Source organism: Schistocerca americana, chromosome 6, assembly GCF_021461395.2.
Source record: "Schistocerca americana isolate TAMUIC-IGC-003095 chromosome 6, iqSchAmer2.1, whole genome shotgun sequence".
NCBI classification, from domain to species: Eukaryota; Metazoa; Arthropoda; class Insecta; order Orthoptera; family Acrididae; genus Schistocerca; species Schistocerca americana.
In genome coordinates, this window is record NC_060124.1 from 90,807,239 (window position 1) to 90,820,271 (window position 13,033).

Below are 13,033 nucleotides of genomic sequence, written 5' to 3' on the forward strand. Positions count from 1 at the left end.
TGGCCCCCTTGGTACTCCTCAAGAGGATATGCCCATTCTGTGAACTTAAACTGTCGGGTTTTGTCGAATTGTGTGTTAGAAACTGTAAAAACTGAGTCTTATTGTGATTTAGTGTTAGTTATTTTCTACTACAAGCCACGAAGTTATGTCATGAACTGCACTATTTGAAACAGACCCAATGTTGCACAAAACATCCTTTACCACCAAGCTAGTGTCATGAGCACACAGAAATACTTTAGAATTACCCGCAACACAAGAGGCATATCATTTATGTAAATAAGGAACAGGGGTGGCCCCAACACTGATCCCTGGGATACCCCCCCCCCCCCCCCCAATTTACCATACTCCACTCAGACCCCACATCACAGCCATTCTCAACATTGTGAATAATGACCTTTTGCCATCTGTTGTTAAAGTAAGAGGTGAACCAATTGTGAGCTACTTCCCGAATTCCACAACAGTCCCAAATCTGGAGCAATATTTTGTGATCAACACAATCAAATGCCTTAGTTAAATCAAAAAATATGGCTAGTGTTCAAATCCTTTTGTTTAATTCATCCAGTACCTCACATAGAAAAGACAATGTAGCACTTTCTATTGTTAAATGTCTTCTAAAGCCAAACTGTACATTTGATAGCAAATTATGTGATACAAAATGATCAATTATCCTTCCATACACAACCTTTTCAATAACTTTAGCAAACACTGATGGCATAGAAATAGGTCAGAAATTCATCAGGTTACCCTCCATTCAGAGGCTGTTGCACTCAGCGACTGTTATTGACTTGTAAATAATAGATTTCAGCTATCAGTCGTCCTTTTGAAATTTTATTGGCAGATCTAGATTTCAGCTAGAAACTAGCCATTCTCAATGCACTATCATTTTTGATCAATGCATGTAATGCCTGTTGGTCGGGCTTCTTCCACAGTTCATTGAATACTCAATGAACTGTGGATGAGCCCAACCAACAGGCATTACATGCATTGATAGTGCATTGAGAATGGCTAGTTTCTAGCTGAAATGTAGATCTGCTACTTTATTTAATTCACCAGCAATGCTCAGAAAGTGATTGTTAAATACTGTACATATATCTGACTTATGAGGAACAAAAATATTTTTACTATGAACTGACTGTATATCATCAATCTTATGCTGCTGATCAGACACTTCCTTCAAAACTGGCCATTTAGTTTTGTTTTATTCTGTGAATCAGCTATTCTATTTGTATGCCACATACTTTTTGCCTTCCTAATAACATTTTTAAGCACCTTACAATACTGTTTGTAATGGGCTACTGTAGCTTGATTGTCACAACTACTAACATTTTGATAAAATTTCCACTTTGTTCTACATGATATCCTTATCCCACTGATCAACACTGACCTTCTGTCTCATCTTCTTCTTCATTGTCAGGAAACAGTGTTTCCACAAGCAGGGAAGCTGACAATTTAGAAATTTCTGTTACTGCCCTGTCATTTCTTTTGAGCATGGACAAGACTGTTGGTAAATGTATTTTCTCACAGACTGTTTTGTATGGATTCCCCAGGGACTGGACTCCACGAATTGTTTCCATTGTTCCATTTCTGTTGTCCATAATGTAGCACTACTATCTGTTCTTACCACAGCTACAGTAAAACAACCATTACCATGATTAAAAGTAACATTATTAACAATACTAAAATTAAAATTACAGCCTATAAATACACATGGGCCATCAAGGATTGATGTAGTGGCAACTCTTTTCAATTAATTTTTTGCGACACCCACTCCAGTGCCACTCTTCATTTGATTCCTTGATAGCCATGCACATTTGTAGGTTGCAATTGTAATTTTAGTATTGTTAATAACAATACTTTTAGTCATGGTAATGGATGCCTTACTGTAGCCATTGCAAGAACAGGTAGTAGTGGTACTGTTGGGTTGGCGAGTTTTGATTCTCTTCCCAGTTAGCTTCCTTGATGATGTATCTGAGCTTCATGCGCATGTTTTCTGCAGTATCTCGAATTTCCCTTCCAGTGATGATATAGTTTGTGATATTGTGATCACTTGATGTCATTCCACTCTTAACCTTCCAACCTTTCACTCAGTGTGTTGCTGCCATATTTGGTAGAGTAACAACTATGTTTGGTGCTGTCCCAACCCTCCCTTCATACACTGCCAGACTGTCAGTCATATTCAATGCCTGTAGGTTGAGTTCTATGATGGTTTCTTCTAGTTGTCTTCCACGACCATCAGCCAGGCGGCTATGCCGCAATACCAACTTTGCGTGTGCACCAATGGGATACAGAAGTGGCTTCATTCATCCTAAGTGAAATATTCCTTAACTTTAGCAGATACTCACTGATCTAGTCACTAAATTGGAAATACACTAAACACAGGACGCAATTCTCCTTTCCCGTTAACACTTCCACACAGAGTATATGTTCTGAGCAACAGTGTAATATATTTGTCAGTATGATGGCCTTGTTAAATTCTATTGTTGCTGCCATAGGAAATTGCCCTTGGGTGACTATCTGGGTAGTTACTGGCATATTGGGGACCTTTCCGGCCTTAGTATAGAGGCACAATACAACTAACTCCAACTCTTCTGACACTCTTCTAGTCTCATGCAATACACTGGCATTTCTCAAGGCATTAAGCTCTCCTATTTTTATTTCCATTACGGGTGATGGGCATATATTTGACAATCTGGCCATTCTCATATGTAATCCCACGCTACAAGACCATGTGTCATCACAAAGCACTTACATAATGTATCTAAGGAGAATTACTTATTTCTTCTGGCAGGAACCTGTTTCAATAACTTCTCTAGTTTTTCCAATTCTGCTGGCAGACTGTTCACCTAGAGATGGATGCTATATATGAAATCAGGTACAGGAAAAGTAATATATTCTATTTCTGGCTGCATATTCCTTACTAGATGTATTAATGCTATAATAAGTGTCACTGGTTCTTCAGTCTAGTGAGTTACATCACTTTCTCTATGCTTTCATAAATCTGTCACAGACCTGTCCCGGTCTCTGTTCTGTTGTTTACCTCTCTGTAGAACATGTTTGTTCCACGTACGAAATGGCTCTGAGACTCGTACTGTTTTTGTTGCAGATTCATATCCTACACTGGCAAATTTTCTTTTGTTTCTGTAGGCAGCACTATATTTTCCTCGGGTTCTACACACAGCTGCCTAGTTCCCAGTTTCTGCTCACCCGTTTCACACGTCAGTTCTACTTCTGCCTTTGATCCTGGTTTTCTGTTATACCACATTGCTCTGAATTTTTGCCAAAAACTTCTTTCATGCTTTTTTTGAGTGAATTAACTCTACTTCAGTCTATCAGATGTTTTTTTTCCATGGTGTTTGATGGTGATTTATGTTTCTATGTTTCTTACATAGACAGCCTGCACTGGTATCATTAGAGTCCTCACTGTTTTCTAGTTTCCTGAGACACCAGTCCATAGTCCATTCTTAAAATCTGCCTTGTCAAGAGGGTTTGGTACATGTAACATTCATCCCTGTTTCCCATGCACTTTTTACCCCTATACTTATAACACACACATATTGCCCCCTTGCTTGATTTTACAGCAGTCTTTCCTGGTTTGGCCTTCTTTCCCACAGTGTCCACAAATTACTAATTGTTTATGAGAGCATTTTGCCAGATGACCAAGATTATGGCATTGGGCACACCATCTCAGTACTAAACAGTCTTTCACTGAAATGGAATGGACTCCAATATATACTTTTTGTCATTTCATGAGAGTTGTTCTATCCTCAGGGCTCATTTCAATAACTTGATCAAACACTTTTCTTCCCATCGGTCCTGTCTTGTATCATACTGTAAAGCCGCTTTTAAAGCTTTACTTGGTCAGTTCCCCCTCAAAATTTTGCATTTACGAGAGGCATTCAATATGAAATGCAACACACTTTTTTCCAAGTGCTAGTTGGTTTTCTTATGATTCCAATACCATATTATTCCCCACTCTTCTGGCTACAAAATTCTATACTTCAACATAATTTCTGTCCAATGTGACAGCCTTACTCTAGCTTACTGGGAGGGCCTGTGTGCCTGAATAGTACCACTATACTGGTTGACATCAGAGCCAATGTCTTGCTGCACCAATAACCTCCCCGTCATCCCTATATTGCTTCTTGTGGAGTGCCAAACAGATGAAGTCAGAAAGTGTGAGATCCGGGCAGTAGGATGGATGAGGAAGAACAGTCCAATGAACTATAGTAAGCTGCTCTTGGGTGTACAGGCTTTTGTGAAGCCATGTGTTGTCATGGAGAAGGAGAAATTCATTTACGCTTTCGTAGTGATGAACACACTGAAGTCATTTCTTCAGTTTCCTCAGGGTAGCACAATACACTTCCACGTCGATCGTTGCAACATGAGAGTCGACATTAAACAGAACAGCCCCTTTGGGGTCACAGAAAACCATTACCACGACTTTACTGGTTCAGGGTGCAGCTTTAAACTTTTTCTTGAGAGGAGAGGTAGTGTGGCACCACTGCATGGACAGTTGTTATGTTTCTGGTTCAAAGTGATGAACCTAGTTTCATTGCCTGTGACGATGTTCGACAAAAAATTGTCACGGCCAGCCTCATAACACACAAGCAATTCTGCAAAGATGGTCCTTCACTGCTCTTTCTGGTCTTCTGTTAGACGGCGAGGAACTCGGCAGGCTCACACCTTTGATTATCCCAACTCGTGTATGAGTGCGCAGCATTACCAACATAGATGTCCAGTTAGTACAGCGAGGTGTTTGATCGTAATCCATTGATAACCAAGAAAGAGAGTGACTTCATGTTCCAAGATTGTAGGAATCACAGCTACATGTGGCAGCTGGCAAGTGGGACATTGTACAGGTTTGCTCGACCTTGTTGTGATGATGACAGATAACTCACCCAATGATTTACTGTTCACTGCCAGGTCTCTGTGGGCATTCTGCAAGCACCCATAAATATCTGTAATGTTCCAGTTTTCTGCCAAAAGAAACTCAATGACAGATCTCTGCTTGGAACACAGGTCTGCTACAGATGCCATTTTGAAAGCTATGCACGGTGCCGCAATCTAGCAGAACTTTATGAAACTACAGAGGCTGAAGCATGAATATTCCACCCTGTCCCACAACAATTTCCACATTCTTTTAACCGAAGTTGCTTGAGAAAAAAAAGTGTTGAATGCCCCTTATATATTGAGGCTTTTAGTGTCTTTGCATGTGTGTTCTCTGGGGTGTCATACTGTATCATTAAAGGTCTCTTTTTCTTAGGCTGTTCACATATCAGTGTCTTTTGTACCTTTCTGTTGTTCATTATTCTTTCCATGTCACTTTGTGTTGCTGTTTCCAGGATGACTACATTGTTAGTTTGCTTGATCCTCTTTATACACATTTTCTCTTTGGCAGGGTTTAATAAGCTCGTTAGTTTTTGTTGCACAATCTTTACCTCTTCATTTGTTCTCAACATTATGAACAAAGTATTTTGGTGCATAGTTTATGACTGACTGACTGATTGATGAATGGAGGGGGGAGGGGGGTTATGGGACTAAACGACGAGGTCATCATTCCCATGATTCCATTGCACAGTTTGTGATGCTGCAATGTTAACAGCAGGAGATGTTTTGGCTGTATCTCCACTAGGTGGCATTGTTAGTAATGCATTTGGATATGTTTTCTCTGGTTTTTGTCAATTTCTCTATATCTGTCAACAACTTTTGCAGTTGTTCCAGCTATCCAATCAATAATGCTTGTTCTATTGCCCAATGTGATATTTTCTCCTTTAATTCTACTTTAATTCATATAAATAGCCTGCGTCATTTTTTGGGAATAAAATTCATTTTCAATAAAATCCATCAAATCCTCATACTGCTGTTGTATATTCATCACTTCTCTAATTGTTGCAGCTTTCTCCTAGGCATTATCATTTGAATTAGTCAAGTGACTGGTGCCAATCCTTCAAGGGTAGCAATCCTCATTACATCCATTTCCCCATTTTATGGCAAATCCACTGCAGTGTATGGCTTCTCCACACTGAGCTGTGCCACTGCCTTACCTACATCACTGATCACTGAGACATCAAAAGAAGTGCCGTGCGTGCCGAGGTGGCTCAACTCGAACCAACTGTGGCTGGCTGCGGTGGCAGTGCAGCTGACAGCAAGTGCCTAATGCAGTCCTGTTGTCCACATGCCACTACTCACTGATGTGCAGCTTTCTGACACAACGTGTGCACTGATTTGCATTATCCACCAAAGGGAGAGTGACTATCCCTCCACACTGGCAGCAACAAATTACACTTGAAACTTTACACATTTGCTCTGCTTTATTTACATTTACTGTCTTCCAGAAAATACACACTTCAATAAGTGAAACTTCCACTACTCGTGGGCATACCTGCCAATAACAACATCTGCCACACGTAAACACCATCTGAACATGGAGCCATCATCAAACCACAACTAATCCCACAGCCATCTTGGTTTTTCTAACTCCATGTCTCAAGTTTTTGAACCCTAGACATCTTTAACATTATAAAGCAAACCTTTTAACTCTGTTGACTGAATGAAATCCACTGGCCATCATGTCTTTGCAGCACCTTACTAACTTGTTCTGCATATGGCACATCTCAATCTTTTTGGAAGGTGTTTCCAATTTTGGATGCATCATCTGCTCAATTTATTGACCTGAGTAGTCATTTCTTTGGAGAGGACTAAAACGGGTTTAATGTCCCACTGATCATGAGGTAGTAAGAGCTTTTCTTTGGATATCTATTTGTAGGTATCGTAATTTTTTTGTGCTTTTTCCTTGTGTTTTAGTGGGTGAGCTGTATGAGTAAGGTTCATCAACATGACAGTTCGTTGTGATGAATGCTGACGGTGGAATTTATGAAGACAGAGGTCAGTGTGCTTAGAATTTTTTAATTACACTGTTTTCTTGGGACCTGTCTGACCTGTTTAAACTTGCATGTCAAGCTGGGCCTATTCTCCAAGTTCCATCACGAATTTAGTATTACGATGTTTGAAGAAACCTTGAAGTCTTGTTATTAGTTTGGTTCACCACAGAAGATAATAAATGAGCTACCCATCGCCACCTCATAGATTTGTTCATAATATTTTCTGTCAAACAGGAAATGGATTAACACAAATGCCTGCCTGAAGAGAGAAGTACTACTTCTGTCAACCTTCACAGTAATGACAGATAAGAATTCAGAAAGGTAGAATCTCATAAAGAGGATGGTGTACCTTCACCCATGACAGACATCACTCATCCATCCATACAGTTCACAGGCCTGCTTATACAAGCCACCCGAGTTGGCCCCTCACACGCTCTGGCGAGCTGCCAAAGAAACAGTATTATTTAAGCAATTGCAAATAAGTGCTCAGCCTATTTTGTACCCTGCATTACTGTTGTCCAGTCAGGAATGTAACAATATTATGAAAAGGATAGTTGCTACTCACCCTATAGTGGAGATGCAGAGAGACAGATAGGCACAATAAAAAGACTGCCACAAAATAAGCTTTCAGCTGACAAGGCGTTTGTCAAAAATAAACACCACACACACACACACACACACACACACACACACACACACACACACACACACACAAAATTGCAACTCACACACACATGACCACAGTCTCTGGTAGCTAAAGCCAGTCATTGCGTTCAGTGCTACACACAACCTGTACTTCACTGTATGTTACATGTTGCTCTATAATGTACTATGTTCCATAAATCATGTTTTTTCTTGCTATAGCAGAGAGAAACTGCATCAAATCTTCCTGTGATGTCCTGCATCCAGAATCAACTGTGAATTTGCTTACAATATTTTGTCAGCTAGTATGTCAGCATGCCAATATAACTAACTTTTGCTTTTAGGGAATACCTTCCTTGTGTAACTTAGACAGCTCATATAGCTGAGGTGACAAGTCTGCAAGTTCTGAGCCTGGCATATTGCATGAACTAATCATCTTGATCAATACCATCATTATCCTAATTTTATTGGTGATGATGATGATCACCATCCTGAGGGCATTCCTATTCAACAAGCCTAAAATCTTCTTGTTGTAGTCCACAAGTGACGTTAAGACTGTAACACTGCCCTTGTCATTTGGTAGAATTTCCATTTATTTGTTATTCTGCACATTTATAAGTCCTACATACACAGCTAATGTAATCTGGTACTTGTAACCTTTGAGTAGTAGGTATGAAATAATTCCTTTGTTACAAATCCTCAATGTAGTGTTGTCCAGATGGAGCATGTCTTTCACAGACATTAACAGCAATATTACAGATTTCTTTTATCAGAATTTCTTTCAGATAACAAGTAGGTGGGAAGTTACGATTGTGACTAGTTAAGACTTTCATCTGAACCCACACTAGCATTCACCTTTGACTTAACAAAGAATTAAGGAATGTTTTGCACTTAATGTTATTTTAGTACTATGTATATCTGCCGAACAAAAGTGTCTGAGCACAAGTCATGGTACAGAATACAGCTTCAACTTGGCACAAATGACTAAGTAATAAATAGTAATTATCTTCAATTTATTATGAATAATATTTGTTACTGACCTTGGTTCCTTAGCCTCTCAGGAGAAATATTCATTTTCTCCTCCTCATATGCAGACTTGAGAAGTTTCAAAACATCTTGATAATCAGGGAACTGTCCTGTTTTATTCACGTACTTTTCAATAGCACGGTTGACACTTGGAAATGCAGTTCCTGAAACACACACAACATGTTTCCAACTAAATTTTATTCAACACTGGTTGAAGTTGATGACCTAAGTAAGACAGATCATATTCCAGAAATAGCAGTAAAATGAATGTTTAAATGAAATACTCCAGCTCAATGTAATGTCAAAATGAGTCCCTAGGTGCTGTAAAATGGAGTTATTTTGTGCGGACTTCTAAGGCAGAGGACAAGGGAAAGGTATAGATTTCTTTTTTAAAAAGAAGAAGAAGAAGAAGACCACTCAGTAGTATCCTCAATGACTTAATTTCATATTCAGCTTTCTGGACTGACATCATTACAGGAGCAAAACTAATTATATAGACATGCAAAAAATTACCGAAAGCTCTGCATCATAATAGCAGGGGCTCCTTTGCGGCTGCTTCATGGTGTTGATTATTTGCATACTTCTTCCCAGTCTATGCACTTCAGGGAATGAGGAATTTTGCTAGCAGAACTTGCTGCTCAGCATGTGCTTAGGTCCATTCCAAAAGTACCTCAATTAATGGCATACACTTGTTTTACTGCTTACCTCTTTTTGTATTTGTTTTTATCAATCCTACTGCGTCTTCGTTCCCCCCCCCCCCCCTTTTTTCTTCACCCTACCTTCTGTCACTTCTTATTCTCACTTTCCACCACCACCTTTCAGACAGGCATTATTATTTTTGTTTTGATCTTCAGCTACTATTTCTGTCACATCTATTATTTCTTTTTTATTTTTGTTTAGTTCTATCACAAGTTACCTCCTTTCCTTATGTTTGACTTGTCAAATGCTTTCTGCCACAGCAAAGTTCAAACAAGTACATTTTCTTCATCTCGTCTGTTGCACTCCACAGTAAATTCCCATTTACAGACATCAAAACTGAAAGTCACTGGATGTTAATGATTTCATAAAACCTGTTTACTATTACATTTTACTGGTGTTCACATTATGTAGTTGGAGTATTTGTTACGTGCAATGATGGCAGGATGCATAGGTCTTCCTAATACTGATACATCATAGAGACTATAATTGTAATATTCTGAAAAGGATACACTGCTACTCACAACATTGAGATGTTGAGTTGCAGCAGGAACAACAAAATGACTGCTAAAAATGCAAGCTTTCGGCTAAAAGGCCTCCTCCTGAAGTAGACAAAACACAAACACACACACACACACACACACACACACACACACACACACACACACACACACACACATTCACACATTTTCAGACAAGCAGACGGTAGGTGAACTCTGATGGTGGTGGAATATGAGTGCCATGAAGTAAGCTGACTGTTTAAAGAGATGCAAGAAGGCTAGTGGGGTTACTGTGAGTGGTTTTCACCAGACAAGTAGCCGCTGCTGGCCCGTGCATGACGTTAGGCTGCCACCATGGTACAAACTCAGAGACGCAAATTTTTTCAAGGCCACTGCATAAGTGAAATCCATAGCAATAATTATGCTGACTAGACAATAGCACCACATGAAAGACATAAATGAGGTGAGGAACCATATCTAAACACCCTATCTATGGATGTAATAGTATTTTAGATAGTGACAATGAAAGTTATGAATGTAGCTATTACCTTTAAAAGTTAATAATTTCTAGGCACCTTAAGTGATCTTAAAGAACAACATATCCACAGGTAATGCTTGAGGACAGCTACTGAAAAAATTTCAGAGTTTCGATTAAAGTAATGAAATTTGAGTTATGTACTGTAATGTTGATTCCAAGGACTGAAAAACATATTTAATGCAAAATAAATCACAATATAATAAATGTAGCTGAACTGTTAGATAATAAACTGCAATAATGATCTGTAAAACTTTAATTCTCATTATGTGTAATATGGACAACAGTAAATAATGCTAATGTTGACTGTCTCACTGAATAAGATGTAAATAAATCAAAAACCAAGGACCAAGGCAAAAACTTAACATCACCACAGAGAAGGTGGTGAAATTCTTACCCTGATTCAAATATAACACTTATGGTAGCAATAAATTTAATGTAATTTTTATTCACTATAAGGTTCATGAGCAACATGTGCAATGTGAAATGTGCTCCCCTGATAGCAAAGCATATTATCATTCCACTTACAAACCAGTCTGTCATTCAACACTATTGCTATTTGGTGTCTAGTTATCAACTGTCATATACTTATTAATAACAGTGAGTTTAACACTACACATACTATACAAATGAAGTGCCTTATAAGACTAATTTTTCATGAGCGTATATTCATATACCCCTAATCAGCACAAATTTTCATATTGCAATGTTAGCTGTTGTTTATACTAAGCACCAACACCAAGTAGACTCAGTACTCAGTGAGGTCCATAATGGGAGTAGCTGGACTGACAGAAGTTAAAAAGACATTGGCGCCTTCCTAGACACTGCCAACATTAACTAGTAGACAACACTGTGTTCAATCCACTGACATCCACTATAGCATAAGCAACATGAGGAGTTAACAATCACTGAAATATTATATGTAACTTGAGTTTGAAATAACTTCCTTTATTGACAATACAGAGACCTTAAACACTGAGTTGTTTGGTAGCTAACAGTAGTAGTGACCAGAAATGAGTCAACGGCATTTTTGTCAATTCAGTTAGTACCATCAGGCCAGTGGTAGACACAGAAAAACGTCAAGGAGGGGGCACTAAAGATATGTTGAGCTACCTTTACTTTTACTATAAGAAAAAATAATCAAGTCACATGCAAAGTTTAAGAAAGTTTTATTTAAACTGATTATGCACATATACATGACAATGCCATCTTGTGATATAAAACAGTTACAATTGTGGTTCTCTTCTTTAAATGATGAATTCTAGGTGCCTTTTCTTCCTGGCAAATTGGTTAATTACATTGTCAATAGGACAATCAATGTAAGGGTGAGTGTTCAACAGAGGTAAGCCATTAAGTCAATCCTCCTTTATTGTCGACCTCAGCCAAGCCTTTGTATGCCGCAATGTTAAAAACTTCTTTCTACTGCAGCAACATATGCAGCTAGACAAGCAAATATTTTGTACAATGTGTGTAAAGTAGGACAGTCAGATCTAGAACACACAGACAATGCTTGCATAACAGAATCACGAACATTAAGGGCATTTAAGCTTGTTTGCATATATTGAAGAATCTCTCCCTTTAGTCTCTTTTTAATCACGAAGAGTGATTCTTCTTCAAAGAACTGTAGTTCAGTTAAGCACTGATTCAATTTGTGTGCCAGATCATCATTACCGCCATGTTTCAGCAGTTGTGAGGGCAAAAGTATGTTGAATTTTAAATGATAAATATTTTCTTCAGCAAAACATTCTCTCATGTCAGTCGTAACACGCTCCAGTATTGCAATAAAAACAGTTCTTTTTCAATATGTCATAGTATCATCATTATGATAGCAGCTTTCTCTGTGTCTTTGTCTGCTTGTACGATGAGGAACACTCTTTGCCATGTCTAACTCTCCATAACTGCCTTCGCCTCTTCAACAATAAGAGCAAAGTGGATATCAGCATTAGCTCTCATGCCATTGTACACCTTAAGGATCGAATCTAATTTTACTTTTGCCAACGCGACGTCCAAGCTAGGGTCTTGTAAGATATTGCTGACGGTATATGTTATGCTCATAATGCACCCAGTGTAAACAGTGTGATGATAAACTCGCAATTAGAGAGAGCTCGGAGGAGAATATTGGCTTTGACAGTCATCGGTTCTATCCTTCCAACACTGTATTTCTTTCAGAACTTTGCAAACTGACCTGAGATCAGTTGCGAATTGAACAACAACAAGTTGCTCAATCCATCTCGTTTGACAATGTGACTGCAGCAAGTGTTTTAGGTGACACTTCAACATTGTGAACCACTTTCTAAATGCTATAAAGAATGATACTGTTTCTTCAATAGTACCAAGTGAGTTTCTCACACTTGTAACTTTGCAACTGCAAGAGACAGCGAGGTTGAGCCGATGACTTCGACACGGTGCTACTTGCGCCGTTGATGGCTTTCTTTTTTATTGTAGCCACAGCTCCTTTCAATTCTGACATATTAACTAAGCAACCATCACAGCCTATACCCACACAGTTCTCAAGAGACAGAGAAAGGCTTTCAATTCTCCTTAGAATCGTAGTACCTAATACTTCACCAGTAATAGTATGCTCTTCATCTTGACTCTGTTGAGGTTCATCATCAATGTTTACACTACAATCATTTTCTTTATGGATGCCAACAAAACCCAAAAATCTTTCATGTAATTTGCCATCACCATCAACATATCTTGCAGCTAAACTCAGTTGGGCAATGTGCCCAATGTCCGTAGTCTCATTGAGG

The 13,033-nt window shown here is 38.8% G+C and overlaps 1 protein-coding gene across 2 annotated transcripts in view; it reads right to left on the bottom strand.

Moving 5' to 3' along the window:
• The window catches only part of LOC124619894 (death domain-associated protein 6-like), a 150,318-nt gene that overhangs the window by 63,293 nt on the left and 73,992 nt on the right, over positions 1-13,033 (bottom strand). For both annotated transcript variants that reach the window (XM_047146525.1, XM_047146524.1), the window contains exon 5: positions 8,564-8,713. In XM_047146525.1, the coding sequence (XP_047002481.1) occupies positions 8,564-8,713 (150 nt within the window). The remainder of the gene's footprint in view (positions 1-8,563; positions 8,714-13,033) is intronic.